This window comes from Agelaius tricolor, unplaced genomic scaffold, assembly GCF_023055355.1.
Source record: "Agelaius tricolor isolate 1412-34295 unplaced genomic scaffold, bAgeTri1.0.p SCAF_2, whole genome shotgun sequence".
NCBI classification, from domain to species: Eukaryota; Metazoa; Chordata; class Aves; order Passeriformes; family Icteridae; genus Agelaius; species Agelaius tricolor.
Genome location: NW_027269262.1, coordinates 56,471,090 through 56,498,744, shown reverse-complemented (window position 1 = coordinate 56,498,744; position 27,655 = coordinate 56,471,090). Strand labels below are relative to the sequence as shown.

At 36.1% G+C, this 27,655-nt stretch overlaps 1 protein-coding gene across 1 annotated transcript in view; it reads right to left on the bottom strand.

Annotated features, from left to right (window-relative positions):
• Positions 1-27,655, bottom strand: part of RP1 (RP1 axonemal microtubule associated) — a 166,073-nt gene that overhangs the window by 116,767 nt on the left and 21,651 nt on the right. The window contains exons 6-20 of the mRNA XM_071449139.1: positions 23,449-23,600; positions 22,743-22,821; positions 22,008-22,083; positions 20,367-20,443; positions 20,249-20,280; positions 19,978-20,107; positions 18,552-18,655; positions 16,417-16,590; positions 15,599-15,811; positions 14,326-14,503; positions 12,496-12,627; positions 7,573-7,775; positions 4,024-4,113; positions 1,921-2,056; positions 1,542-1,693 (exon numbers count right to left, since the gene is read on the bottom strand). Of these exons, the coding sequence (XP_071305240.1) occupies positions 1,542-1,693; positions 1,921-2,056; positions 4,024-4,113; positions 7,573-7,775; positions 12,496-12,627; positions 14,326-14,503; positions 15,599-15,811; positions 16,417-16,590; positions 18,552-18,655; positions 19,978-20,107; positions 20,249-20,280; positions 20,367-20,443; positions 22,008-22,083; positions 22,743-22,821; positions 23,449-23,600 (1,928 nt within the window). The remainder of the gene's footprint in view (positions 1-1,541; positions 1,694-1,920; positions 2,057-4,023; positions 4,114-7,572; positions 7,776-12,495; positions 12,628-14,325; positions 14,504-15,598; positions 15,812-16,416; positions 16,591-18,551; positions 18,656-19,977; positions 20,108-20,248; positions 20,281-20,366; positions 20,444-22,007; positions 22,084-22,742; positions 22,822-23,448; positions 23,601-27,655) is intronic.

The following is a 27,655-nucleotide window of genomic DNA, read 5'->3' as shown; positions in this document are numbered from 1 at the left end:
ATGATCACAAGCTAGTCTCTCTGAAAGATTCCTGCCTCAAAGTGTGCTCAGGAGGGCGACAGATTTTTCAGTATCTCCTTTTGTCTTCATTATCTTTATGTCTCTATGCATTATTTACTGCAACCACCCAAAGAGCTCAGTGAAATAGATACTGATTTCCCCAGTGACTTCACCTTTGCACTTCTCCCATAGCACCCTGGTTTTCTGCAACTGCTTGATCTCTTTTTTAAAAGGCCATCTGCATAATATTTCAATTTACCTACCTAGTTAAAGCCCAGAGTTTGCTGCCAAAAGCTGTCAAAGATGCAGAGCAGTGTGGGTGCTCAACTGAGAAACAGGGGGTTAATTTACTGAAATATTTAGCATTTCAAAGAGCTTACTAGGTGTGCAGAGCAGAATTCTATTTGAACTCAGTTACAGCTATGGTTGTTCAGAGAAATTAAACTGGTTATGCAGCAATACATAAGCATGAAAAATGTGGTCACTCAGGAAAGTTTTATTTTAAGCAATTTACCCAATATAATGCAGAATGTCTGTGGCAGGGATGAAATCAAGTTGTTCAAGTCAGCATTCTACTCTCTCTGCCAAAAATGATATATCCCAGTCCCTTCTCTGCTGCTCCAAACAATCCACTGTCTTATTCACCCATTTCCATAACAAAGTGCCCTTTGAACCAGTCCCCTCAGCCCCTGTGTAAACAATAGGCTGAATTGACTATCAATCTGGCTTGAATAATGCCCCCCAGAAAATTCCACTTAAATTCTGCATTTTAATTTGAATAGAACTTTATTTCTCATACATTACTAACGCATAAAATATCTATTTTAAAATAGTATAGATACATTTAAAGTTTTTCAGTGAGTTATGGCTATTTTTAGCACTTTAGTTACTGCTTTTCATTTGGTAATAAGGTGTTCCACTAAAAGCTTGATACCACTGGTTATACATACAAGTGTTAATCCTCAATACACCACAAAGGAAGAAACAGTCTCAATAGAAGGTCACAAGAAGGCTAGTGGCAGAGTTAACATTAAATTCAGTAGTTCCTGAAATTTAACCATACTGCAGAAAATCAGGATGATGTACATTTTACCTTTGAATGAGCTAGGAGGTAATAAAGTGAAAGAAAAATTACTTTAAGTTGGTCCTGTACTAATCACAATGCTTTACTATTATACATTAAAATACATAACAAACAGACCTACTAAGATCTGAAATCATGGAACAATTTCTGTACACTCTTTTGGAGCCATCTGTAACTCATCATACTTTGAAAGGATATGTTTTAAATTCATAGGCAGCTCTTCTCACCATCTCAGGGTGAAGCCCTCAAACAATTTTTCTTTCCCTTTTCCTGACTATGTTTTCACTCATCCTCTTAAATCCTGGGTCAGTAGAAAAATATTTTCCTTAGTTCTTAAAAGTTATTTAGCCAAACTTATGTGGTTTGCTTTATTACTATTATTAGGAACCTGTATAGCCTGTTTACAATTACTTAACTATATTCACAAGGCTAGGGAAATTTTTTTTTTCAGACTTACCATTCCTCTCTGAAATGGTGCTGGTGCACCAGTTTTATGCAGAAGTCTTAGACCAGAATCTCCTCTTTTTCCATAGATACACAAATAAACTGCACAGTCTGTATCAGCTTGCTCCAAGTCCCCAGTGTGGACATAAACACGGTATGAAACAACTTCCAGAAATAACCAAAAGAAGAAAATTCAAGTTATATATAATCACAACTAATTTTAGCTTAATGCTAACAATGACAGTAGGTCTGATCTGCAATTAGTTTTCTGGAAGATGCTCTCCAGAAATCGGTCAGACTATTTGCTTTTAAGATTGCTAGGACCACGATTTGGTTGGCATTAACACTGAAAAAGAGGTAGCCAATATATAAATAACTGTATACACACATACTTGGATAGATAGGTTTTCCAGCTTCCACTACTGGAAGTTCACACAGAAGTTCTCTATCATCACCACGATTCTTTGATAGCCATATGTTTGCTGGAAAATTCAGTGTTTTCTTGCTCCTTAGATGTTGCAGTATCACCTGGAGGAGAAGCAATTCCAAATATAACATACTTCCAGTGCTTTGTTTCTCAACAGCAAAACAGAATTTTGTATATATATGGTTTTTTTCTATCTCAGAAAAAAGTAGCACAATCAGTAAATATGGCATACAAAATTTCAGTGTGAAAATATTTTTGTTTTGGCCACTAGAATGCAACAAATAAATCTGTAGTTGTAATTTGTGTGTTTACTATTTGCAGTGTCCCCAGGTCTGGTTTCAGTGAGTAAACCACCTCTATGTAATACTGCCTGGAGAACTCAAGACTGAAAACCTTCTGGTAGCTGCTGTTACATGACACTGAGCTTTTGGAAGATGTGGAAAGATGGACACAGATTTTTTATTTTAGAATGAAAACAGGATGAAATTCATCAGCTGCATCCTTCTGAACTTTGACAAGTAGAGGATACATTGGAATATTAAATCCATTTGTATTATCTTTGGCTCTTCTACAGCAAAACAAAAAATAACCTGGGTACCATCACCATCTGTTTATTCTTAAGATGGTTAGAATTCAAATTTCTAGAGTTATTTGCTGCTGTACAGTAAGAGAGCTGCCTTACTTGTTTCCTATAATTACAGCACTCTTTATAATCTTTTATGAAAGTAGTTTTCTTGGTCTTGAATTACAGTACTTACTACAGGGGTTTTCCAGAGGTCTTGACTAGCAAAAGGAAATCAAAAATTATCTTTCTGCAGTTGTGTTTCTGAGTGTGCATATAATATGCATAAGCCTAGCAAACAAAATTATGAAAACAAGTACTCACATCCAAATTCCAACACTTAGGAGATCAGAGCAATACATGTTTTTATCTCATTTTTCCAATAAAATATTATTTAAAGTAAAATGAACACTGCTTTCAACACCAAAGCATGTATTTATTCTAACGTGAAATACTTTGGCAGCACTGATTCCAAATCTCTAATATTTACTGGCAGTGCCCTCCTGCTGATTCATAACAATTGCATATATTAACTCATTTTTCAGAAAAACACGGCTTTCAACATAATTTATTTCTTGATCTGAAATGAAGTTTTTGAAATCCCTGGCTTACCTTATGAAATTTGGAACAAAATATTAAAGAAATATTTAGTAACCAGCAGGCGGGAAACTGTAATATTTATGTTCACATCCTGTTTTATAAATTCTCAGTTAAGACCTTTGGGTTAATGTAAAAATCTGCTATTATTGCCTAATTCTGATTGTCTAAATCAAGCTTTTTAAGATTATTCTTTTTCATTTGAATAAACTTGTTTCCTTTACAAATTCAACACAAGAAACAGATAAAAAAATTCTTATCCCAGTTCTAAAATACATTTTACATGGGTGTCAGCCTTAGGAAGCATTTAGAACAAATTTTGTCTGGTGAACATCCCTAAAAATCAAGAGAAATATAGAATTAAAACAAAACAAAGAAGAATTTTCTCACCAAATTAAAAAAAAAAAAACAGCAGCTTTTTTCCCCTGAAAATATTCATAATTATGAGAAATGGTGGGGCCTGTTATAACTTACTTTGTTTACCTTCCAGCAAACTTTATTCATTCCTGGCAAGTTGTTGTCATGGAATGATTGATGCTCCATCATTTTCAATTTTTCAGGGCTGGAATCTAAAGCTAGAATCTCCCTAACACACTGAAGAGTATAGAAACACTAAAGAGTATGGTAAATTTTCATTAAGCAAAATTTGGTCAAACTCATCAATACAATAAAATTGCTGTCTGCAGGAATTAGGAATAATTGCAAAATAATCCTACATATTTCTATCCCTTAGGAGGTGAACTGTATCAGTGTTTTTGTCATCTCTACAGCAATCTAAGAACACAATTCAGTAACAACTTATCCCAAACAGCATTTATTGTTTCATAAACCTATGTCTTTATGAAAAGATGGGCCTTTATTTCACATAAATTTAATAAAATGGGAACAAAATCACCATAAAAGTCTCACCCTCTGTAAGTTCCACTCGGGTTGTTCATTTGGTAATCCATCAAGTTCAATTCTTATCTTGTAGATATTGCCAATGCTGTTTATTTTAACCTGAATAAAGTCAGAACAATACAGTATAAAACTACATAGAATTACATCTTTATCTTTGCAATTGATTCTAGATTTATCTGAACTATTGTAGTATCTGAGTGCTCAGGAACAATGCATAATTTTTGATTGGCAGTTTTGAGGTGATAGGATTCAGAAAACACATTTCTTCTGTTTTGACTAAGCAAATTACTGTCTGAGCCCCAGTTTGACCAGATCACAGCCTAATGGAATCACAATGCTTGACAGGAGAATGATTTGAAAGCTATTTGAACTCTTCAAAGTTTCAAGAGTAAAAAAAGTTGATGAGGGTTTTTCATGAGAGAAATGAGCAGTACAAAATTACATCCTATAAACAAAATTATATCCTCTGACTACAAGTCACAAAACTTTCATAATTCTGCACAGATGATCATAAACCCTAATATGTCAACATGAAGGATACAAAATTTTGGAGACCTCAAAGAATAATTCCCTACGGTTGGCAGAACTTCTGCAAAACTTCAGAAGTCACTGATGCTATATTTGCTTTCTAACTATGATTTGCATTCATTTGCCCTTTCAAGCATTAAGTGTGTTCTTACTTACAAAAACTATTCTATGCAACCCTATGTTCAAAACTTTAAATGAACCTCCACTTATCTAGGGTTCATTTGAAGTTTAATCACTACTGAAAGCAAGCATTAATAATTTTAGATAATTTATAATGTACCTTTAGGAAAGGAAGAGTGTGTTATTATGCTATTTCTCAAATAATAATTCTATTAATAAAAGATTGGTAACAGCCTATTTCTTTCCACAATTTACATGCAAAAAGCTATTTACATTGGACAAAAATTGTCTTCATTCTCTTAAAAACACTATATTATCCACTTATTCTATACTTTCATTAACAAAAAGCACTCTTCTCATTTTAGTGGTCAGAATTACCTCTTCTCCTGTATCAGCTTTTGGCTCTTGGTGCTTTTATGTAAGAAAATTTTATGTTATAGTCACAGCATTGTCATGCTTTAGTCAAAGATTTCTAAAAGAAAAAAACTGCTACTCTGGATTTCCTGAACATTAAATACACATTGAAATTTCCAAATGGTTGTTTGAGACAGAATCTGTGGGCTTCACACGTGTTATTTGTCTTGGTGTACTTGTTACATCAACCTGACTTCCATTAACCAACTAAAAGTGAACTTTTAGTTCATTGAAATTTCCAAATGGTTGTTTGAGACAGAATCTGTGGGTTTCACATGTGTTATTTGTGTTGGTATGCTTGTTACATCAACCTGACTTCCATTAACCAACTAAAAGTGAACACCAGTATTGAAACACTGATGTGACAATATAGTTTCCTTATTTTCCATTGGCTTAAGAAAATATCTTTGCTTTGCTCTGCCAAGTCGTATCCTTGTTTATGCTGCATAATATTCCCCTCTAAAATTAGTCTTATTGGAGTAACCTGGAGACTTTGGGATTAAAGCAGCAGTAAATTATGGGCATATATTCAGCTTGAATGCAAAAAAAAAAAACCCACATGTGTTGTCTTTCCCCCATTTCACAAACAAACTAAGCTACTTCTCAAATAATGTGGGATATGGTCTTCTCATTCACAGAGCTGGTGCTCACTGCATATACAAGGCTGTCATGTCATTTGTTTATTCTAATAAATCCCTCTTCAGACTTTCAGTTAATAAAGAAAAAAGGTTGCACATAATTTCATGTATCAACACAACCCAAAACAAAATGTAGAAGACTAAGTCAGAATGCAAGAGTGTTTTCTTCCTAAAACAAGTATAGGTCTTCCAGAAGTAACACTGTGGTAGCCTTGATTTTTCTCATGCACTGTCTTAGGAATGATTAAGCAGGCAATGAAAATTCACATGGATAAGGTAAAATAAGAAAGAGAAGGCCACATATTGAATGGTTTTCAGTTCTTAGGTTAGTTCTACTCAAACTTTTTACAGTTGCACATGTTGCTGATAAATGTAAAGTTAAAGAACTTTAAACTGATTCCTAATTGCTGGATTAATTTAGCCTTTCAGAAGCTGCTTTCTTCCTCCTGGCAAGAGCTATGATTAAGTTGATTACTTTAAGAATAAAATTTGGTCATCATCATCTGTTCTAGAATATATCAGTAAAAACATAAAAGTTCAAAGACAGAAGTGGTAAGAAGAAGATGTAACTTTTTTTATGTCTTACACTCCTATCTTCATTTCAAGACCTGTTCTGTTAAACAAGTACAGGATAAAGTTTAAGGGGAAAAAGAGAAGAAAGAGCTCTTACTCATAGGCTTTTTCTTTGTGGATTTATCCACTGCAGACTGAAAAGTGAAAAGCACTTCAGTGACATTTGCTGTTTCATGCCTGAAAGCTATAGTGTCAATGTGATGAAAAAAACCCTAGGAGTAGCCCCAGGTGCTGAAAGAAAGATCCTCCTCTCTCACAAGATCAATATCTGCAGTACACAGCCATAATGGGCCACATCCATTTTAAAGAAGAAAAATTGGTCCATCTCTTTTGAACATATGGATTAACTTTGCAAACATGCCATTATCCAACATTGCTTATAAATTATTTACTAATTAGGAGAACAGGATTCCCTGTGGATCATAATCTATAGCCTATATGCTTAGAAAATGAACATTATGGTATGTTGTCTCCCTGCCTATGCCCTATTCATAGAGAGAATTATTATTATTAATATCATTGACAGTAGCAATCTTGGATTGTATGAAGATTGTATTAGAAGAGTTGATGAGTCCAGAAAAAAATCACGAAATATGTAACTTCTGCTTTAGCTGCTGAAAACAGCAATGTTACATGCATCTCAGACAGAGATTTAAGCAAAAGAGAAATTTTAGCTCCTTTGGTAATTTCCTCTCAGCCTATAATTTCCTTATTAAAATAGAGATGGGGTTATCCTTAAATAAAAGCAGAAACCCTGTGTTTTCACAGCATGGTAACATACAGATTTCATTGGACTTTTAGTTATTCCACAGGTCAACTTTTCTGGCATTTTAATCACTTATAGCATGGCAGCTCTAAAATGGGTTTTCTTCTTTAATTGAACAAGTTCCACAGCATACATTTTATAGTATGCTTTGAAAACTCTATGCCTGAAAATTTAATTACTAAAGATCCCTAAACAATATGCAAGTCTTATATCAGGCATGGTTTGTTTCAAAATGAATAGTTTTTAAAGCTGGTTTCAAATCAATTGCCTTAAAGAAATCAATTTACTTCTGCAGTTGTCCCATTTGATCTTCTATATGTGGGAGGGGGTTTAAAAGAAAGATTATTTCTTCTGTTGGTTACTATATGTAACAAGCTGATTCAACACAGAATTCATGGAGATTAGATACAGATTTATTTTATGGAGTAAATATAAGAGCAAAACAATTTTTGTTTTCTATGACAGGATAATCCTTGGAAAGGTACCTATTAAATAATGTTCTTAGCCTTCATTAGCTACCTGAAATTCATCTTCCTGCCTGGGAAAAAACAGCTGCTTCCTGTTGTCCTTGCCAAGAGTTATGGGTCCAGTTAATCCTCTGTCTCCATATATCCAAAGAGCAACACTTGCTTCAGTTCCTGCATTTCCTGTCAGTATTGACACTTTCCATTCATCATCCGAAGGAAGGGGACTCTCACCACCTTGGGGATTTCTCATTTCCTCTGTGAAATACAGAATGTTAGTGGGAGATGAAAATTGACATGAAACTGCCAGTTGCTGTTGTAACTTCAGCACATAAGGAGGCCATAACAGCGGGGGGATTGTATTTTTTTCACGGTAAGTGAGATAGCCTGAAAAGATTGATTTATGTTTCTTGTCTAAGCCAAAATGTACTGATTAGTTGAGCTACAAGAATCAGGTGGAAAAGAACAAGTTATCTCTCACATATGCCATCATCATATTCTTTGTACATATTCTGGAGCAGAGTAAGGATGCTATGGTGCAGAACTGTGACCATTAAACTGGTATTTCTAGTTTCTTAGTCTGACATTTAGAAACAAGGAGAATTTCTCCTCTAATGCCTTGTGTTGGGACACCATTAGCAGAGTCACATGTCTGACAATACAGAAAATTTTCACTTCAAATTTAAAAAAAAAATCAGGAAATTAACTTTCTTCAAGTTAAATATCAACTAAATACTGTAAAAAAAATACCTCAGTATAGCCTTGCTTAACCATATTTATGCAGTGCCATCATTTGAATTAAGGCATTCTCTGCATGAATGAGACAATAGCAGCATAGTAGCACTTTATGAATAAATTTCACAGCTCTAATGGCTAAGCAAATATAATTTTGTAAAATATAAGCTTCACTAGAACAACACCTAGTGATCTTCCATTTACCCTTAAGAGAAACACACGTACATGCAGAGACATCAAATGACACCTCTGCATAGGAGATACGGAAAAACCAGACTCTATTAGGGGAAAGGAATTTAGTTTTGAGTAATTTAATCAAAGTGGAAATTACAAACATCAAATGTCTGGAACACTGCTTTTCAATAATGGGACCACTGACCATGGAGCCCTCTCCAAAAGAGGGAATCCTTGCTGCCAGGAATTTATAGTCTGGTCTGACACAAGGGGCAGTTATAAGCCCCACATTTGAAAAGATGAACCTACACATTGCCAATATACTGTGTCCTCCAGGGGTTTCCAAATTGTTCACATGAGCACTTTCCATGTGACTGCAAAAAGAATTTTTTATTTGCCACAAATATGAATTTGTTAAAGAATTCCCAATGCATCACTGTAGATGTTTCTGCTGCATTGCATAAGTTATGTCATAATATTAGAGTCCTTTCCTTTTTTATTTGCTCAATTAAAATACTGTACTGGGTTTCTCTGGATGGAGTTTTCCCCTTCACTTATTTCACCACCCTCACATCAAAGGAAAAAAAACAAACACCCAACCAAACAAAATCAAACCAAAACCAGACAGAACTCATGCAAAACTATCACTCACCACCAGCAGCCCTTTTTTCTTAGAAGTTTTACTGAAAAGGAATTATACAGTTGGTTGGATCATCAGATTGTCCTATATTTAAATCAACATGGTAACTAAAGCACCAAAACTGAATTATGATCCACTAGCATTAATATCTTCACTGATGTGAAATATTTGCACAAGGAATTGCCAAGGACTTAGGATCTATACAAAGTTCTACAATAAATAAAGACTGACTTCTGGAATCACAGGAAATTTAGCACTGGAAAATATTATAATATTTGGTTAATCAATTTTTAAGAAATTCAGAACTGTAGTATCATGACTTTTACAGCAGTGCCTCTAAGAGTAGATTTATGCTTTGGAATGGTCATAGATTTAGAATAGGCATTGCTGGCTGGTTTTATTGTATTCTTCATCATGACTGAGAGCAAGTTATTCTGACAGGAAAAAGAAAATCAACACCCCAAAAATAAAGCAAGAGGCAAACATCTAGAGTTTACCTAAATAATAACATAATTACACTTGTCTTTCAGTGTCTGAAATAACAGAACTATAGCAAATTGCTTTGGTCTGATAAATATTTCTGAGAACTTGATATAAGATTTTCTGTAACTGTAGTTACCTAACTTCTCACCTGTAACTCTGAAAGATGGAGTTCCTTCCAGCTATCCAAAACCACAACTTTCTTACAGCAAAGAGATTAAAATGTTCATAAAAAGCAAAGCTATTCAAGAAACAAGTAACCCCACGCTGCCTCATATGCTTAGGACAAGAACTCCAGACTTGGGCAGTTGCTACCCAAAACAGTTACTGCAACCTCAAACTACTACCTCTTGGAGCAATTATAATGCACAAACAATTCACAGGCTTGGAATGCTTTCTGCCTCATAAATTACTGGCTCTTCTTACAAATGGAAATCGGTAGCATTGATTTGCTACAGGCTAAAAATATTCCAGTCTGAAAAGAGGATTTGATGGTTGCCCTGCATTACTCATGGGATTTTACACACTTCATGACACCATGCTGTAAATCTATTGTGACAAAAATTAATTCTAATAGGCCTGCATAAGAATGTTGAAGTCACAACCCTTTCCACAACTTCACAGAAATAACTTTTTTTTAAATTTACTTACTTATCCTAAATGTAACACAAAAGGAAAATTATCTTGTCTGAGAAAATCATATGATTGAGTGACACTTTTAAAATGAACCATCAGAAAAACTAATCTCTGGAGCAGAAGTTTGGGCAATAAAGTGGATGTCTTTTTTATTACACCTTTGTGTACCATCATTTCCAATGTTAACTGAGGTAGAAATGAGATCAGATTTTATTTTTAACTTCTAAGTAAAATATTTTAAAAAATTAATAGCAACTGATAATGCCAGACATACAGGAAAAGAACGTGGAGGATACAGAGAGCATTTCTCAGAGCTACACTTTGTTAGTACCAAACCACAGAGGTGTCCTCAGGGTCACAGACTGCATTTGTCTCTTGGAAGCTAATGACATCTGAGCTATTAAGTGGAAGCTGGGACCTGACATCATCTCTATACAATGAAAGAAGTTTCTTGAGGAACACTGAACTCACACTGCAATGGGAGAAGTCTCAAATGATGTAGCATGGTTTTCAGTTTAATGAATCCTAAATCAATTATTATTTGTGAAAACAGAAATCAAAATTCACCTACAAGTTAGCAGACCCAGACATAAAAAGGAGGGTCTGGTCAGCCTAAGAGTTAATCTGCTCTGAGTTTGCCTGCTAAGCCCACTGCTGGATTGTAAACTCAGTTCAAGTATTACCCTTTTCCAAATACTGTGAGTGAAAAATAGAAAATAACAATTTAATGAATATCAGTTTAAAACTCAAGGCTCACCTGTACACGTCAAAAGACATATGTTGAGTGAAAAGTATCTTACTAAAAAAATGATCATTTTATCTGAAAGACAGAGTAACTTTGATATTTCTATTCATTTTCCGTAAGCAGAATCTATATTTATGAATGCCAGAAAAACTACTTACAGAGTGCTATAGACTCTATGCAACCAATTTCATGGCAGATATTGCTTCTATAAAAGGATCCTTTGTATCCAACCCTAAAAACATCCAGTTTCTTTGAAAACAGGTTTGATGGCTTGTGTGTTGTTGTCATGGGTTTCAGACACAGCATATCTGCTGACAACCCACCACACTTCAGGAAGGCTTTGTGACACAATGATACAATGTGAAGCCTGACAGATTAGAAATTGGGTGTTTTGAGCTAAAAATGGAAAAAATATTTCCAAAAAGAATTAAGTATTTATAGTGATTCACAACTATGCTTGAATTTAACCAGAACACTTTGATTGAACTGAATTTAATTAAAATCCTGCTTGATGCCTCCCATTTTACCCTATGAACAAGGATGCCAGATGTTAAGTCTTGTTCACAGAGACAAACTTTTCATGTACACCTTGAAACAATCTGAGCATCAAGTTTGAAACCAAATCAGCAACCCACCAGAATTATTTGCTACATAAATGCCTTTGAGACCACCTGTAACTGAGTAAGCATGTCTCCCATACTGGAAGTTGCAATATAATCTTGTCTTTAAAAAGCTCTTTCAAAGTAGCAGCTATTTTTCCACCATGTGAATGTGCCTCCATGTGCTGTTTGCAGCTCAGCAGTTTCCATTTACCCCACCTGCTTTTCATGGTGATATGACATGATTCAGACTGTCAGGGTCTTTGGGTACATTGAAGTAAGAGATGCAGGAAGCAAACATTATCACCCCTGCTCTTTAGGAGATGTATAAGACCCTGTTTTGTTTAGTTGTTTAGTTCCTTAGTTTGGTTACTGAATATTACAAAAATTCTTGTCTTAGACCATTTATGCAATGTCTTTAGCTAAAGAGGAAGCATTTTATTCTAGAAAAACACATCTGCTTGACCATGACTCCAGAAGCATGACCAGAACATTGTTTATCTAACTCCTATCTGCAAAATCATAGCTATAAATCTAGCATGCAATGCATCAAAACCTTCCTCTTTCCTCCAGTGAGCCATAAAGCAGGAAACATGAGTGTGATAGCATAAATGAGAAACAGTCCATTCTTTCAGTGAGCTTTAGATAGGGTTCTGCACCATATCAACCTCTTAATTTCCACAGAAATATTCAATCAATAAATAACTAATTAATTTTTTTAAATGAAGTTATTTAACAAGTTAATCAACCTGCTGATTGTTGCCTTATCAATAAGCCACATTCCAATACTCCCTTTAGAAAAAAGAGGAAATGTATTTTATGTAGTGTGTTTGTGCTCACAATTCAAAAAATCTAGGAAAAAAATCTAGAAAAGCCATTTATTGTCCTTTCTGAGCTAATTCTCTGCAAACACACACAGAGGACAAGCATAAAACATGTACCACAGCTGGTTTGGGAATTGTCACTTACTTGAGGGTGGGGGAGTTGAAGGCCTTTGAGGTACTGGCTCCTGGGCTTTTGCTGGTTGGATTTGAGATGCTCTGAAGTCGTTCTTCTCTTGTTTGGGTGCTGCAGATGTTCCCATAGGCTTTTCCCGGCCAACTAAAACAATGAAATGTAAAATCTGTAACTAGCTAGAAGCCATTTGCTTTTTCTTTCTCAGAAGCTAACAGCAGATCTCACAGTTGTTCCACACAATAGACATCAAAATCCTTTTTCTAAGGAAAAGGATTTTTTTCTACTTTGTTAACAGAATGCTACAAAAACTGGGAACAGAACTGACATACCAATTAAAGTCCATTCAATGTTTTAAAAATCTAAGCAAAAATTTAACAATGGTGTAGGAATAAAATGACTTGTTAACATGTAGCTTTCCCCAAAATAAGCTTCTCCACCCCCAAAAAGTTTTTTTCTTAAGAGTGGAAGTGCTGAAATGAAAATTGCTAGAGGCCACTTGAATAATAAAAAGTAAATTGATATTGTTAATATAAACACGTCAGACAGACAATATTTATTGCTTGCATAGGAAATATTAGATCCTTTTTATATTCCTTTTAGTGAGCAACACAAATTCAGGAGGGTTGAAGCCTGTGACAAAGTAACATTCAGCTTTATTTAATGACACCGGTAAGCACTGCCGTGTTGAGAATTTCTATTGAAAACACTGCTCTTCCAAAAGGTAATAAAGGAAAATAATTTTCTCATTTCTGCAAGGACACAGTGATTAAAATATTCCTATCACCCTGCAGCAAACAGGGACAGAACAGTAGGGATGTGCTTACAGTGACTTTCACAATGCTTCAATCACAGTATACATGGAACAATTAGTAAGAGTAGTTGTAGGTTTTAAGACTCTCTTTTTGCTAAGTTTGTTCTCCTTGTGTTTGGAAAAAATCTGAGCAAATTTTCAATTGCAAACTGATGTCCATTTAGCCTTTTCACGAGTTGTTTTGTTTCCTGATGTCTGTTGTCAAGTCCACCACATAAGAATATGTTTTCTGCAGAATGGTGTTTCCTGCAGTTATAATCTGAGTCAGTTGGCTATCTTTGGTAGCCAGTTTTTCACCAAATTAAAAACTTTTTTCTCCTGAAGGGGAAAAGACCAGCAGGCCAGCCAATGACAGTGATCCAGAGTGTGCTGAGACCCAATTTCTGAGTCCTGGATAGCTGACTAGGTCAGCTCTCTACTGAGAAATGTTTTGACTGCAATAGCTCTCAAATCTGACTATGGGACAGAGGAATAACATAAGGAATATTCTGGGTGGGGAGTACAATGTATTTCACATCACTGAAAAAGAACCTGAACAATGCCAAGTAGGCCTTCTTGAAAGTCTGCTAATACCCATATAAGATCAGGAAAAACTGTGGTAGTGTTGGTAGCAAGACAACATCTCCCAGGCTTCCAAAATCTAAGGCCAGAATGGGGAATACACCAGGAAGCCAATGCCATCTTTAACTTGTCCCCTGTTTCAATTCTCATTTTCAAAAGCTTGGTAGTAAAACAATTGACATCTACTGCATCATCATCATCATCATCATCATCATCATCATCATCATCATCATCATCATCATTATTATTATTATTAATATTATCATTATCATTATCATTATTATTATTGAAGGAAGTTAACTGAATATGTAGGAGAAATTAAGTGTGCATACAATAAAATTTTCACTTTTAAAGCTGCTGAAACACAAGGGAAATTGTGTCAATGTATCTTTTACACTTCTGCTGTGAATTTTGTCCATTAGAAACACTAATTACTAAATAAAACCATACACTATTGAGAAATCACATACATTTGATGACCTGTGGGTAGAAAAAGATATTTCTCTCTCCAGTGTTAACAACTGGCTTAGTTTGGCCATCTGGCAGAAGACCAACATATATCCCTTTATTTCGCACTGATTCCAGGCTCACAGATCCTGTTTCCAAATTCTTCTCAATTTTAAAATGACAGTATTCATCACCCGTGCCCTAAGAAATTGATAACAGAAACATGAATTCAACAACTGAATTAATGTAGCTAGAAGACTTTTTTAAAGTCTTAATTATTACTACTTTCCAGTAATATTTCAGATTGACTTTACATTCTTCACAACATGATACATTACTTCACACACAGAGACATAGCTGCACCTAATCCCTGTTTATTCTTTTATGACCAGAAAGACTAATCAAGTAAGTTGATTAGTAAGGTAAAAGACCAAGTGAAAGCATTCTGATTTATGTTAGGATTTAGGCAAAGGCTTGGATATATTGAAAGGAGTTTCCCACTTAAACAGTTTCCAAAGGATAATCAAGGAATGTGAAAATATCTGTATCAGAACACATAGGATATTTCTACGCAAATTTTATGCATAGCCCAGATTTGCTAATGCTACATAATATAACATGTGTTTAACAGATGTAATTCATTTTTTCCTCAATTTCAGAGCATGTACAAGTTTAATTTCAAAACCTTTAGCCAATGACATTTTTTTCCCAGATGTCCTGATCCATTGGTGAGAGGACTGCTGAAAAATAAGATACTCACAAAGCCTATATTCAAAATATGGATCAAATATTTTAATCTCTGAAACTGTACTGGAGGCAATAAAAAAAATCTCATGGACCTTATACCTGAGAACTTACACAGCTCAATTTCATATTCAGTTGTCTGAAACTCCCAAATAAAAATTATGCAAAAATATTTCTTACATTTATTAACTTAGTTGAACAGAATAACACTTTAAAAGTTAGTGAAGTATACAGTTACTTACATTTTAGTTATTCTTTGATGGGTTCTATCTGTATCATCTATCTAACAGTACATAAGTTTTAACTACATCCACATTCTCAATAGTTTAGTAATATAATCAGATCTTTACTGAGTCCATCAACTGTCAAATTGACACAACACCTTCTCTTGCTATATTTTTCTGCTTTTGCTTTGGCAAATGAAGGAAAATATTTGAAACATTTTTAATCTGAACAAAGTTTTATGTCAAGCGAATAAAAAAAGATTCTCTCCTATCACTAACAATTCACTCAAACTATCTGCAGAGGGAAATACAAACAATAACTGCTTACTGTTCCATTACACTGGTCATCTTTGATCTTCAGATACATTCTTGGTTTTTTCACACTTTCAAACATGCAGAGTCCAGAGCTGATTTTATGCACTTTCCAGTAGGATTCCTGCTGCTGCTGACCTGCTCCACTGCAGCTCCCATCAGGTCTAAGAGACAGAGCCTGGCAGAGACTTGTGTTGAGCAGAATGATGGCACCATGATGAAACACACCCTTTAGATCAGAAACAAAAAGTCCTCTGTGAATAGCACAGCTTTTCTCCATATTAAATTTTGATACTGATACTGCTCCTACCATTTAATTTTAAGCACTTACTTATGCATGTCCTTGTATAAAAGATAAAAGAGTCAGTCTCAAGTAATTCAAGTATACCTCCAGTCTTTGAATATGTGCTGATTTCCGTGCAGGCACCAACCAGAGCAGTGGAAATCCTTCCCTACTTTGCAGCATCCCTGCTTTTTCTTGCTCAGCAGCACAGCACAAAATCCAGAGAACAAGGAGAGTGGCAAATTAAGGAACTTGTCTCTTTTCAACAGCAGCTCTGGTGTGCCATTTTTTGACAGTCTGCTAGGAAGCTGAGGATCTCATCTTTCCTGTGTTACTGCCCGCTCTGTTTGCGTGTTCCAGCTGCGGTATCGGGAGAGCAGCAAAGGGAACCCTCTCAAGTGCCGCCTACCTGTTACACTGGAGTTGGGCTCCACCTCGTGGAAGAGGATCCCTCTTTTACCTCGCCAACCTCTGAAACTCCCTCAGAAACAAGCTGCTTTATAACAGCAAATTTTAGAAGGGTCTTCCGAATTTTTCTCTGCCCACCTTACCTTGACATGCACGACAAACTCTCTGGAAAGCCCAGCATATCCTGTTGCTTCATCAGCGACTTTTCCTTGGAGATTGAAGGCCACGGTGTGGCCTGGGTAGCTGGCTGACTCAAGAATGGCACGGCTGTTTGCCTGAAGGTGGACACGGAGCTCACAGCAGGCCTTGTCTTTGCTCTAACACAGTCAAAGAAGGAATAATAAATTATATGAACTATATGGCAAAATCCAAACAACAGAGAGAGTATTACAACAGACTTTCTGTGTTGTTGAAGTTCCCACAATATTAGCAGTCTAGTACAAAAATCTTTCCATTTTTCAGATGTGCAATTGTGAAACTGTGGGCTCTGTGGAATTTGACAGAAACAGTTCAATGTACAATGACACAGATCTGGCAATAATATGAAAGGTACATGGGTGCCTCACTTGGAGAGTGTGTCACAGTCTATAAAGATGGCAAAGTATAAAGCTGACACAAGCAGGAAATGAGCCATGGTAACTCTTGGCCACCAGCCCACCTTCTCTTGCTTTTGTGTTTGTCCTCATTCATTTATACTGTTCTCACAGAAAACACTCAGAAAATCAGAAGTTTTACATGAAAGAGTAAAGCAACATGCTTTACTCCATGACTGCCTGTTCAGCTTGGCAGGCTTTATGATACCATTGTATGAAATACATAATTTAATATTTTATCAAACCATTTCTCAATACATAATAATACATATTTAAATATTTTATCAAATCATCATCATTCTCATATTTAAATAAAATTAGAATTTTAATCAATGTAAAAGGCTAACAGTCCCTCTAATAATTGATAATACTTCTGATTTACATCATCTTAGAATTTTCAAGAGTACAAAGAAGCAATATTTCTAGGAAAATTTTTCATTTTCAAGGCATTACCCTCTGAAGAAAAAGCTAAAAGAACTGTCTATCAGATTCAATATACCTGTAAAAGTAAAGGAAAAATTGTATGGATTTTACAAATAGTTGTGAAACAAGCAAGTAAGCATGTCCTCAAAGTAGAATTAAGTATGTGTTATAAGGCAAATTGCAATTTTGTGTTGCGTTTTTGTTCCTCCAGTGCCTGAGAGATAGGTGTCATGTCTTACAGGTGTCATAAACTATCAAAGACTCCCAAAGCACCCTCAGATTCATTTCTGAGGCCTTTCACCACAGGACTGAAAGCTCCCCTGTATGAGGGGAGGTACCTGGGCATATCTACACTCCTCATTCAAACCCTCTTCATATATTTACACACATTTATAATCCAGGGCCATTTCACTCCAATCAGCCCTAAGGAGTCCCTTTACAAGAACCTGGATAACTCCCATATCCTGGGATAGGTCATAACAGTTGGATATTAGGAAAAGGTTCTTCACAAAGAGAGTGCCTGGGCACTGGAGCAGGTTCTCCAGGTGAGTGGTCACAGCACCAAGCCTGACAGAGCTCAAGAAGTGTTTGAACAACACTCTGAGGCACATGGTGTGACTCTTGGTGCTGTCCTGTGAAGAGCCAGGAGTCAGATTTCCATGATCCTTGTGGGTCCCTTCCCACCCAGGATATTCTCTGATTCTAGGATCAGAAGGAACTGAATTCTGCAACTCCATTTACCTACTCGTACACTGCAAGTGCTGAGGAAGAAAAGTCATAGTAAGACTTTGAAGATGGGCTGGAACAAATCAAAATGCATCAAAACAAACCCTGGATTATACCAGCTGTCTTATGACTGGCACATGTTACTTGAAAAAAAAAAAAAAAAAAGAGAAAACACAAAGGAAAAAGGGGCATTCATTTAAAATCAAGCCAGAGAATTTTTCCTTATCAAAAAAGAGGAGAAATTAGGGCATTCCAGGCAGCTTGTCAGCAAGTGGCAAAAGAATATAAATGACATCTTGGAACGGCCTGGTATTTCTGAATTAAAGAAAATAAATTAACCAAAAAATAAAAAGTAACGTGTGAGGAAACAAAGCCCTATCTCTAAATTCACCTATTTATCAGCAATTTCCTGGGTTCTGTTCTGCAATTCTTCACTCTTTATCTGATTGGAAGTACAATTATTTATTAGACAGATTTTAAAAACTTTTTTTTAATCAGAAAATCACATGTCTTTATGAAGTAACAGCATTTCCTACCTTTCCAGTTACATGGCCACTGACAAGAGCAAGAGCAAGAGATGGCATTTGATGACTGCTGAATATACATATATTTCTCCTTTTGACATTTACATCAAAAAGACCTAAGAGTTAAATGAAAAAAAAAGCCAGAAATATGAAAGTCTAATAATTCATATTTGCATTTAATTACAATAGATGGTTTATCATTTTCAAGGAAAAAGAATTAATTGAGTGTTTAACTCAACATTTTGACCTCTCTGATCAATAAATTCTCTCATTCATTCAGGAAAGGGCATCTGGAGACTACTGTCTCTTTTGCTGCCTTGAGGAGAAAAGCCCTGAGAGGTAATGATAAGGAACAAATTCTTTTTATCAGCACATATGTTTAAAAAAAAATCCATAAAAAGGAGCTGAGAACTCCAGCATAATGATCTGGGCTCTAGCACTGAATTTAGATGATAAATAACAGATGATGTAGGGAACATAAAGCTCTCCGGTAAGAAAAGGGACTTCATTTTCTCTATACTCATATTAGAATTTGTAAAGCAAATCCTGCAGCATAACTCATGGCTTCTCAAATTTTAAATCTGGCCAATTTTCCAAACAATTAACTCTTATAGCTATAAAATACTGATGAAAGGTAAATTCTTGCCATTTTTTATTGTTCCCAGGGACAACAGTGATTTTTTTAAGCAACTGTTCTACCAATCCATTATGTTACAGTTTCGCAAGATGCAGCTGTCTCTGGAGGAATCCTGTGGTGTCCTGATGCACTCTTTGGTGTGATGTGAAAGATTCTATCACTTCAAAAAAAGGTCTGTGTAAGGTCCCTGTGTAAAGTCCCTGGTGAGATGTCAGAATGACTGAACAGTTCCAACAATTCCAAGGGAATAAAATACATGTACCTAATATGATATGTATTAGAGTTAAGTGTTACTAATGCAGGAGGAGGGAAGATGATAAAGGGTGGAACTGGTAGACTGCCATTAAAATCAATTACAAAGATGGAATAAAATGAATTTATGCATAGACACATACATACACACACACATATATATAATATATATATGTACACACACAGACATATATATACTCCTTATTAACAAACTCTACCTAAATTTGAGGTTGCTATCTTAGATGGATCTAGTTTCAAAAGACTCTAGCTGTCCTTGCCATGTGAGTTCTGTGGGAGCACCAAACTGAAGATGACAAGAAGTTTTTCTATTTGGTAAAGGAAAGCCAGTGACAAGACACTGTATGAGAATTTGTGTGTGTATATAAACTAAGCATATATTTTCTGAGTCCTTATAGTCATTAACACATGTATGTTTTAAGCAAGGAAAATGTTTAGTATGATTATATACTCTTATCCATTTTAGGAATCTCAATATTAAAGTCTTTCTTTGTATCTCTTATGCACACATCCACATAGAAAATACTTTACCATATTTGTTTTTCTTGTCACCAAGAGCATCAACTCTGCTGTCTGGGTAGAGGCAAACGAAGCCACGAGTGACCCTGTTGTAAAATTGAAGTGTAATGCCTTTCCGAAATTTCCACTTTTCTGCAGCCCACTGGTTTTGTAAACAACAAACAGAAAAGACTTATGAGAAGATGATACACAGGAATTTGTCATACAAAGCATTCAACTGACCTGATTTCCCTCAAAGCAGAATTTCAGTGGTTTAAATTAAAATGAAAAGGTATACTCTTACAGTTTTTTCTCTCTTGAGTTCCAGCTCTTGTCCTGTGTGGTTAAAAACAGTGTAATTAATTTACAGAAATTCTTCATTCCCTTTGAGACAGTTTTCTTCCCCACCAATTTTCACTTACTTCCTGGAAGCATGCTGGCATCTGTCACAGGCAGTTCTCGAGAAATATTGCCATCATCCTGCCCCTGGTCCAGCCACCTAAGAACCAGAACCTCTTTCAGTAATAACTTTTATTGGCAACTTCCAAAGTATGCATGACACTTGTATACAATACTTGCTGTCCTATGCATTAAAGTCTCAAGACTGACGAACAGCAATACAAAAATCCAGCTTTAGTAAAAAGAGATTAACATTGGCAAAAAATTATTTTTCTTTCTTATTCTTGGTGAAACATCAATAAATGCTTTCCTGGACTGAGGTAAAAGGGCCTAACCCAATTGTTACATGTCAGAGAACTCGTATTCATCCCAGATCAATCATGAATTGTGCAGTGATCACAATGTTTGTTTTTCCTGTCTGCAAGAAGGCTACAGCAAGATGCAAATTGTTCCATGCCCTGAAAATCCCTATAAAAGGAGGCAAACCTAATAGTGGCAACACTTTCACCATGTCTGAACTGTACTTTCACAATGCCTTTGTACACAGCTACTTATGTAAGTTAAGTCTAACTCCATTTAAGTCAAGAGCATGCCCACACTCAGAGCAAGATAGCAAGCACGGCATCAAGCTCTAACAATAACTAGCACATACCCTGTATTTTTCTGCCTGAAATGGATTTGAACTCTCCCTAAATTATGTATGAAGCCAGCATTATAGATCTCTTCATAGCAGTTCATCTCATCGAGAATACAGACTCAAAATTAGGTCAGGCAAGGATGAGGTGCTGTATCTGATAGGCAGAAAGCCCTTACTCACACATAAATCAGTTTCAGTGTGCACATCGCTCACTCTGGGCTGTCTCAGGCAGTTATTTATTCACTCAGAGAAGTGAGAGAAGGAAATAGAATTGGGGTGCCACTGGCAAGCTGCAGCTAGACTCTTACGTGACTGGACTTTACCATTCCTAATATTTGCACAGATATTTATCGATTAAGATTTTTCCGCAAGGTGTTGCGGATTAATCAGGCATAGATAAAACTGTAAATGAGTTATAGAACAGAAGAATCAGAGCAGCAGCATCTGCATGGGAAAAGGCAGGGAAGTTAAGATTGCTTCAAATTACGTTGCAGCTCAGTGACAGGCTGCAAAGCAAATGAGTAAAGGGGATGTGGTCAGGCAGCTGCATTTGTGATTGTCATTTCACAGGATTTTAAAGTCTGATCCTGAGCTCACTAAACCCCAAGCTAATCTCCATGCTAACTTCAGTAAATCAGGAACAGCTTGCTCAAGAGCCAGCAAGCCATTCTTCTGAAAAGCCTTGCATTGCATGACATGGAAGAACGGATGAACCTGCTGGTGTCAGGTACAAGGTGTTGGATATGCAAAATGTGTAACAAAAGCCTATCTTAAATAGTAAAAAAGTTGTGAGAAGAGGAAGTTCCCACACAGAACTTTTTATAGCTTTTTCCTTAGTTCAAAGACCAAATGTTTGACCAGATATATCTCTTAGAGCTGTAAAAAGAATCAGACCATCTCAACTCCCTTCTTAGGAAACACATATTTCCCCTTACAGGATATTTCAGGAGAAAAACTAAGGGTAATTAGGTAATTACAAATTTATTAAACATCTCACCCAAATCGAATATAACCAACCATAACCAACCTGTAACAAAGAAAAGTATAATCCAAATCTGTTATAGGATCCTTGATTACAACTTTGTCCAGAAACCATCCATTTCCTTAGAAGAAAAAAAGTGAAAAACAAAACATTGTTCATGAGAGAAAAATTGATGTGTTTAATTATGTCAGGCTTCCTATAGTTTTCTCTCTTCTACTGGAGCTGCAAAATCTGCAGCTCCACTGGCAGGTTGAAAGAGTGACACCTACCCTCACAGCTAGAGAGAGGACAGTTCCTGCTCTAGGTACTCTGGAGCTTCTTTATGGGCCTGCAAGCTGCTGAGTCTGTCCCTGCCTACATCCCTCCCTCCTTTAACATTGCCATCATATGAGTCTTATGAGTTTTGCCCATCAAAATAACAACAAAATTATATAGCAGCTTATGATGGCTCAAAATAAATTGCTGTGTTTACAGTATTTAGGTTCAAGAGTTTGAAAAATAGGACTTTTGACTGCAAGCATTTTAAATTTCACCATTAACTGGAAGTCTAATGACAAGATAGGGTTACAAAAATCTTCAATTGCATCCTTACAGTGCAACTGATAATGCTAATCCACCTAAAATTATAATAGCTAATTTTAACTTTAATACAAGACACAAGCAATGTTTAACATGAAAACATTGCCCCTCACAGTTTTTAACAGGGATTAGTAAAAAATTACTATCAGATTCTGTCCTTAACATAATGGTTGAGAGTAGAGTGCAGGTGAGATTTCTGACCTGATCCAAGCCCATTGTGTCCTATAACAATCTTGTACAAACATCCAAGGTGCACAGCTTCAACAGCAAAGATGTCAGTCTGTAATCAACCAACAAAATTTCAGAAAAATGTAAAAGGCAGAGCATTCTTCAGCCACACAATTCTGAAGACCCAAGAACCCTTATAACTTTGTCTTATATAACCCTTATAACTTTGTCAATATAACTTTTTTCAAGATCATAATTTGAAATATTAGCTGATGATAAAGTGAGAGCAAAACAGGAAGGTCAGGTTTCCTGAAACAGAAGCAGAGGTAAGCCTGATCACTTTGCTAATGGGAGTAGTGCCATTCAAATGAATGGGATCAGAGTCAGGAAAGAGAAACATGTTGAAAGTGTCAATGACTAAACAATTACAAATTACAGCAGACTTCAACATTAGAAATGCAGGTATAAAATGAAATTTAATTTCCTCCTTGCTTATAAAATAAAAATTTTAGAAGAATTAAAACCAAAAGTGCACAGCTTACCTATTTTTTAAATGAAAATTCTCACTTCCAAAAGCACTGGTATAACTTTAGAAAGTATTTGGAACTTAATTAGGGAATTTTGGGGAGCCATTGGAATGTAGTAAATATCTCTTTTCTAACTGCATCTTTCTTGAAATCACCACCCACCCTAGAGAGAAAAGCCAGACAAACATATCAAAAAATGCCCTTTCACTTACTTGTCCTTTTAAAAATTTCTTGGATTTCTGTGACCTGAGCAGCTGTCTTGATCCTGTATCACCTCTTTCTCCATAGACAGAAATATAGACATCAGCCTCAGTTCCAGCATTCCACAGGTCTCCCGTTGTCACATGCACTTTGTAGACAGTCACTGACAATAAAAGATGACAACTTTTCATATCACAAGCACTATTATATAGTTACAATAACATCTAGCTGGCTGTAGAGTCCAAAGACATCTGTGTAAAGGGTATAAAACTTTAAAAATCCTATTCAATAAAATAAAATATACAGTTGCTTTTATGTTTTTTATGGTTGTTGCATTTATTGTTGTGTCCCAGACTGTCACTTGTGTAGAATGCAAACAGAAGGTAATTTTAAGTCCCTGGTAGCATATCTTGGAGCAGCATCATTTGAAAGCATCATAAACTGAAAAGTAAATAATGTAAATCCAAGATTAGAGTCACCATTAGTGGTGAGATAAAACTATAAAAAGCAATGGGAGCCATTACCATTTTGAATGCACTGGTTAAACAGGCTAAAATCTAGCACCATAATTTTAGTTTTCTAGGACCTCAAGACTTAGAACACTGCATTGTTTTGTTATTTTAGCAATTAATGCTACAGGATAGAATCATAGAATGGTTTGGTTTGTAAGACACCTTTAAAGACCATCTAGCCCTTGCCATGATCATGGACATCCTCAGTTACATCAGGTCACTCAGATCCATGTCCAACCTGACTTTGAATGCTTCCAGGGATAAGTAACCTCTCTATATTCCATGTGGAAATACTTTAAAGCATATAAATTTAGGGCAGAACAACTAAGACTTAAATTCAATAAATCATTTAATTAATAGAATGGATATTGCAAGTAAAACTAAATGTAAGTTAAAATATGATGAAACTAAAGATTATGTTACATAAAAATATCTACCAGTATAAAACTGCGGTACTTAAAATGCAGATGTCGGATCTCCATAAAATCCAGAAGTAAGATAAAACATGCAATCATAACCTTCCATATTAACATGGGAAAGGCAAAATTTTTGCCAATATACACTAACAATATTTTGTTTGGCCAGATGAGGTACAGAGAGAATGAAAGGGGAAGGGAAAACCTCATTTTCTGGCACACAAGCTCTTCTTCCAAGGGTAGGTGTCCGTGTACTTCTCTATCTTGCAAGCAGAAGAGTTTCTGAACCACTGGGTCCGAAACAGCATCAACATTATCATCATTCAATTGTCAGTTTCTATTTGAAACATGTTATGAAGCTTGGCTGTAATTCTCTGAAGGAGGTTGCTTCCAGATCTCACTCTTCTGATGGCCAAACACCTTCCTTTAATATGCACTGAAGATTTATTCACCATCAACCATATCTGCAATTATGCTAGGTGGCTGGTCAGTGTTGCAATTTTTCCATTCATCCTTTTTTTTTTCATTATTATCTCTCATTTATTTACACAGGTTTTTTGTGCTTGTTACTAAGTAAGCTATCTTTAAAGACTTCAATTTGGACAATGGTAGTAATTTAGCAAAAACACTAAACAGCCTGCACAGGTTGTAATGTGCCCACACAGAACACTAGTGGTAATTTCCTTCTGGCATGAGAGCCAACTCATTTTGAGATCAAGCCTCTGAGCTCCTCTAAAATATGTAGCAAAGGCCACCCACATTTAACACACAGAAGCTTTTGACACTCTTGACTTAGCACCATAATCAGGCACTATCTTTCCCAGTGTATGCCTGTCTCGATACTCAAAATAGTTTTTGTTTAGCAGCTGTTAATTCATTCTGAACTTTACCCATATAATTTCACATGTCACCACCTGATCTATTTACTTGCCCAATTTTTTTCTTTGCAGCACCCACATGAACACATGCCCCTTGAACAGACCTCAGCAGAGGGAGAGAATTAATTTCTCTAGACCAACAATTCCATGCATAGGACTGCAATAATGCTCTATTGCAACAATTTCCTCCTTCAATAACTACCTGCTTTTCAATTCCTGTAAGAAGAAAAGGAAAGATCCACCATCTACCAACACTGTGTATCCCTGATTTATTCTCAGGATATAATTAATGATTGTGTCATAAACCATGAGCAGACAGGGACAAAAAGTAGAATGGGAGAGGATAAAACGTTAAATGAATGCTGCTCAGTCCTCTAGCATTATAGCAACAAAGTCTCTATGTAACACTTCTTAACAGTTTAATTCCCATGTTTTTCCTTTGAATAAAAAAGAATGTTAAATCAGAGTGCTTCAGCCTCTTTTTATTCAGAAATTGGTTTTAAAGTGCCTCTCATCATCTCTCTTTCACATTGAATCCAGACCCCTCTACTGTTCTGTTATCAAACTATCTTCTCTGAAGTTAAAAGCTGTGTTCCCTTTACACTGTCTCATGCAGAAATATAACACTGGCAAAAAGACACAGGGGCCGTCTTTCAGTTACTAAATCAGAGATGAAACTGCCTTCTCCAAAGCCTTCTGCATGACCCCTTTTACACTGAAGCTGGTAGAAATGCACAGAAGCTCTTTTTTTCCTCCCTTGTGTGAGAGAGAAATTGTTAACTACAAAATGCAGATTGAGAGGTTGGTTATAAGTGGGCCTTTGTGCTTTTCATGCATGAAGATTACTCAATAATAAAAATCTTTCATTGTATCTTCACTTCAGAAACAAGGAAAGCTGCTACTCAGAAAGAGCCCAAAAATTAGGATGTTCAGAGAATCACAGAATATTCTGTGTTGGAAGGGACCCACAGGGATCATTGACTACAATCTTAAGTGAACAGCCCATATAGGGATATTGAATCCACAACCTTGGCATTATTAGCACCATGTGCTAACCAGCTGAGGTTGTTGAGGTGTGCATCTCAGGATATTTAAACAAAAGGACATTTGGGGAAGAAAATATACTGCAAATAGGGTAATAGAGCATATTCAATATGATATGTCAATTATCATTAATTAGCATTTATTCGAAGGGGTGAGGAGGCACTTGACTTTTATACCAGTGTGTTTGTATGTCCCCATATAAAAACAGTATCGGTCTCCTGACCAAAGAGACCAAACCTGTGAGGAAGCAGGCTGAATACCTCTGAGGCATCTCTTGTCATGAAGATCATGACCACCCAAGACCAAAAATCATTGTGGTGAATGTGGATGAGCCTCTCTATCTCTCTAGAGCATCTTATGAGCCATTGGCATCTGCTAAGTACTGGGGGAAATCTCCCCAGTTATTCTTTTTCTCTTAAAACATACTTTTGAGGCACAAATCTGTTTTTTCTGATCTTCTTAAGATGGTTCTTAATGTCAGAGCTCAGTCATCACAGAGAAGCATAAATATAACTGCAGGCCACCCATCTCTTCATCATAAGAGTAACTGTCCCAAGGTACGTTTTCCCACATCCATTTTCTAGACTTCTGCCCCTCAGTTTTATTTGTATATATCCTCTTCTCCTAGCCTGAACCCACAATATCTGTTACCACTGAAATACCTGTTACGATTTCAACTTCGCAAGATCAACACAAGGGATCATAGATGCATCATAAAGCACTGATAAATTGTAAAACATTCTGAAAAAGGGGTTTCATAGTTTTTAGAGAACTTAGAATTGAAGTTTCTCTCATCCCATTAATTTTGTCCTCTGCAGCTGATACAATTTCTGAGGGGAAGAGAAGAGGACACGTGCCAGGTGGATCTTGTTCTAGTGAAGTCCTAGCACAAGTAATGCCAGTGGTGTTACGGCTCTTCCCCCTCCTGCATCACACCCCAATAGGATGGGAATCTGCCACAGTATTCTTTCTCCCTCAAACACATCTCTCCCAGGACACACTGCTCTTGTTAAGCCCTTGTAATTTTCTTAGAAATTTTCCAGAAAAGGACAATGCCAATTTAAGAGAAGGGAGGAAGAAGCACAGATTTTCCACCCCCTTTGCACTGATCAAGCAGAGGGATCATTAACATCATCAGGGACTGGTGTTGTAGAGCAGGACACTAAAACAGTGCAACAACAGCAACGCCCAATAATTTTCATATCCTTTGGAATCATTCACCTTTAGAATTACTATACAATCTCTCTGTGAATAATGGAGATTTTAACACTTATAGCCTCCTGAAATATTTGTTCTGAGAGTTTTATTCCACATCCAAAAATTAAAGGTATTCTGGAAGTCTGAGCCACTTACCAGAAAGAGAATGAA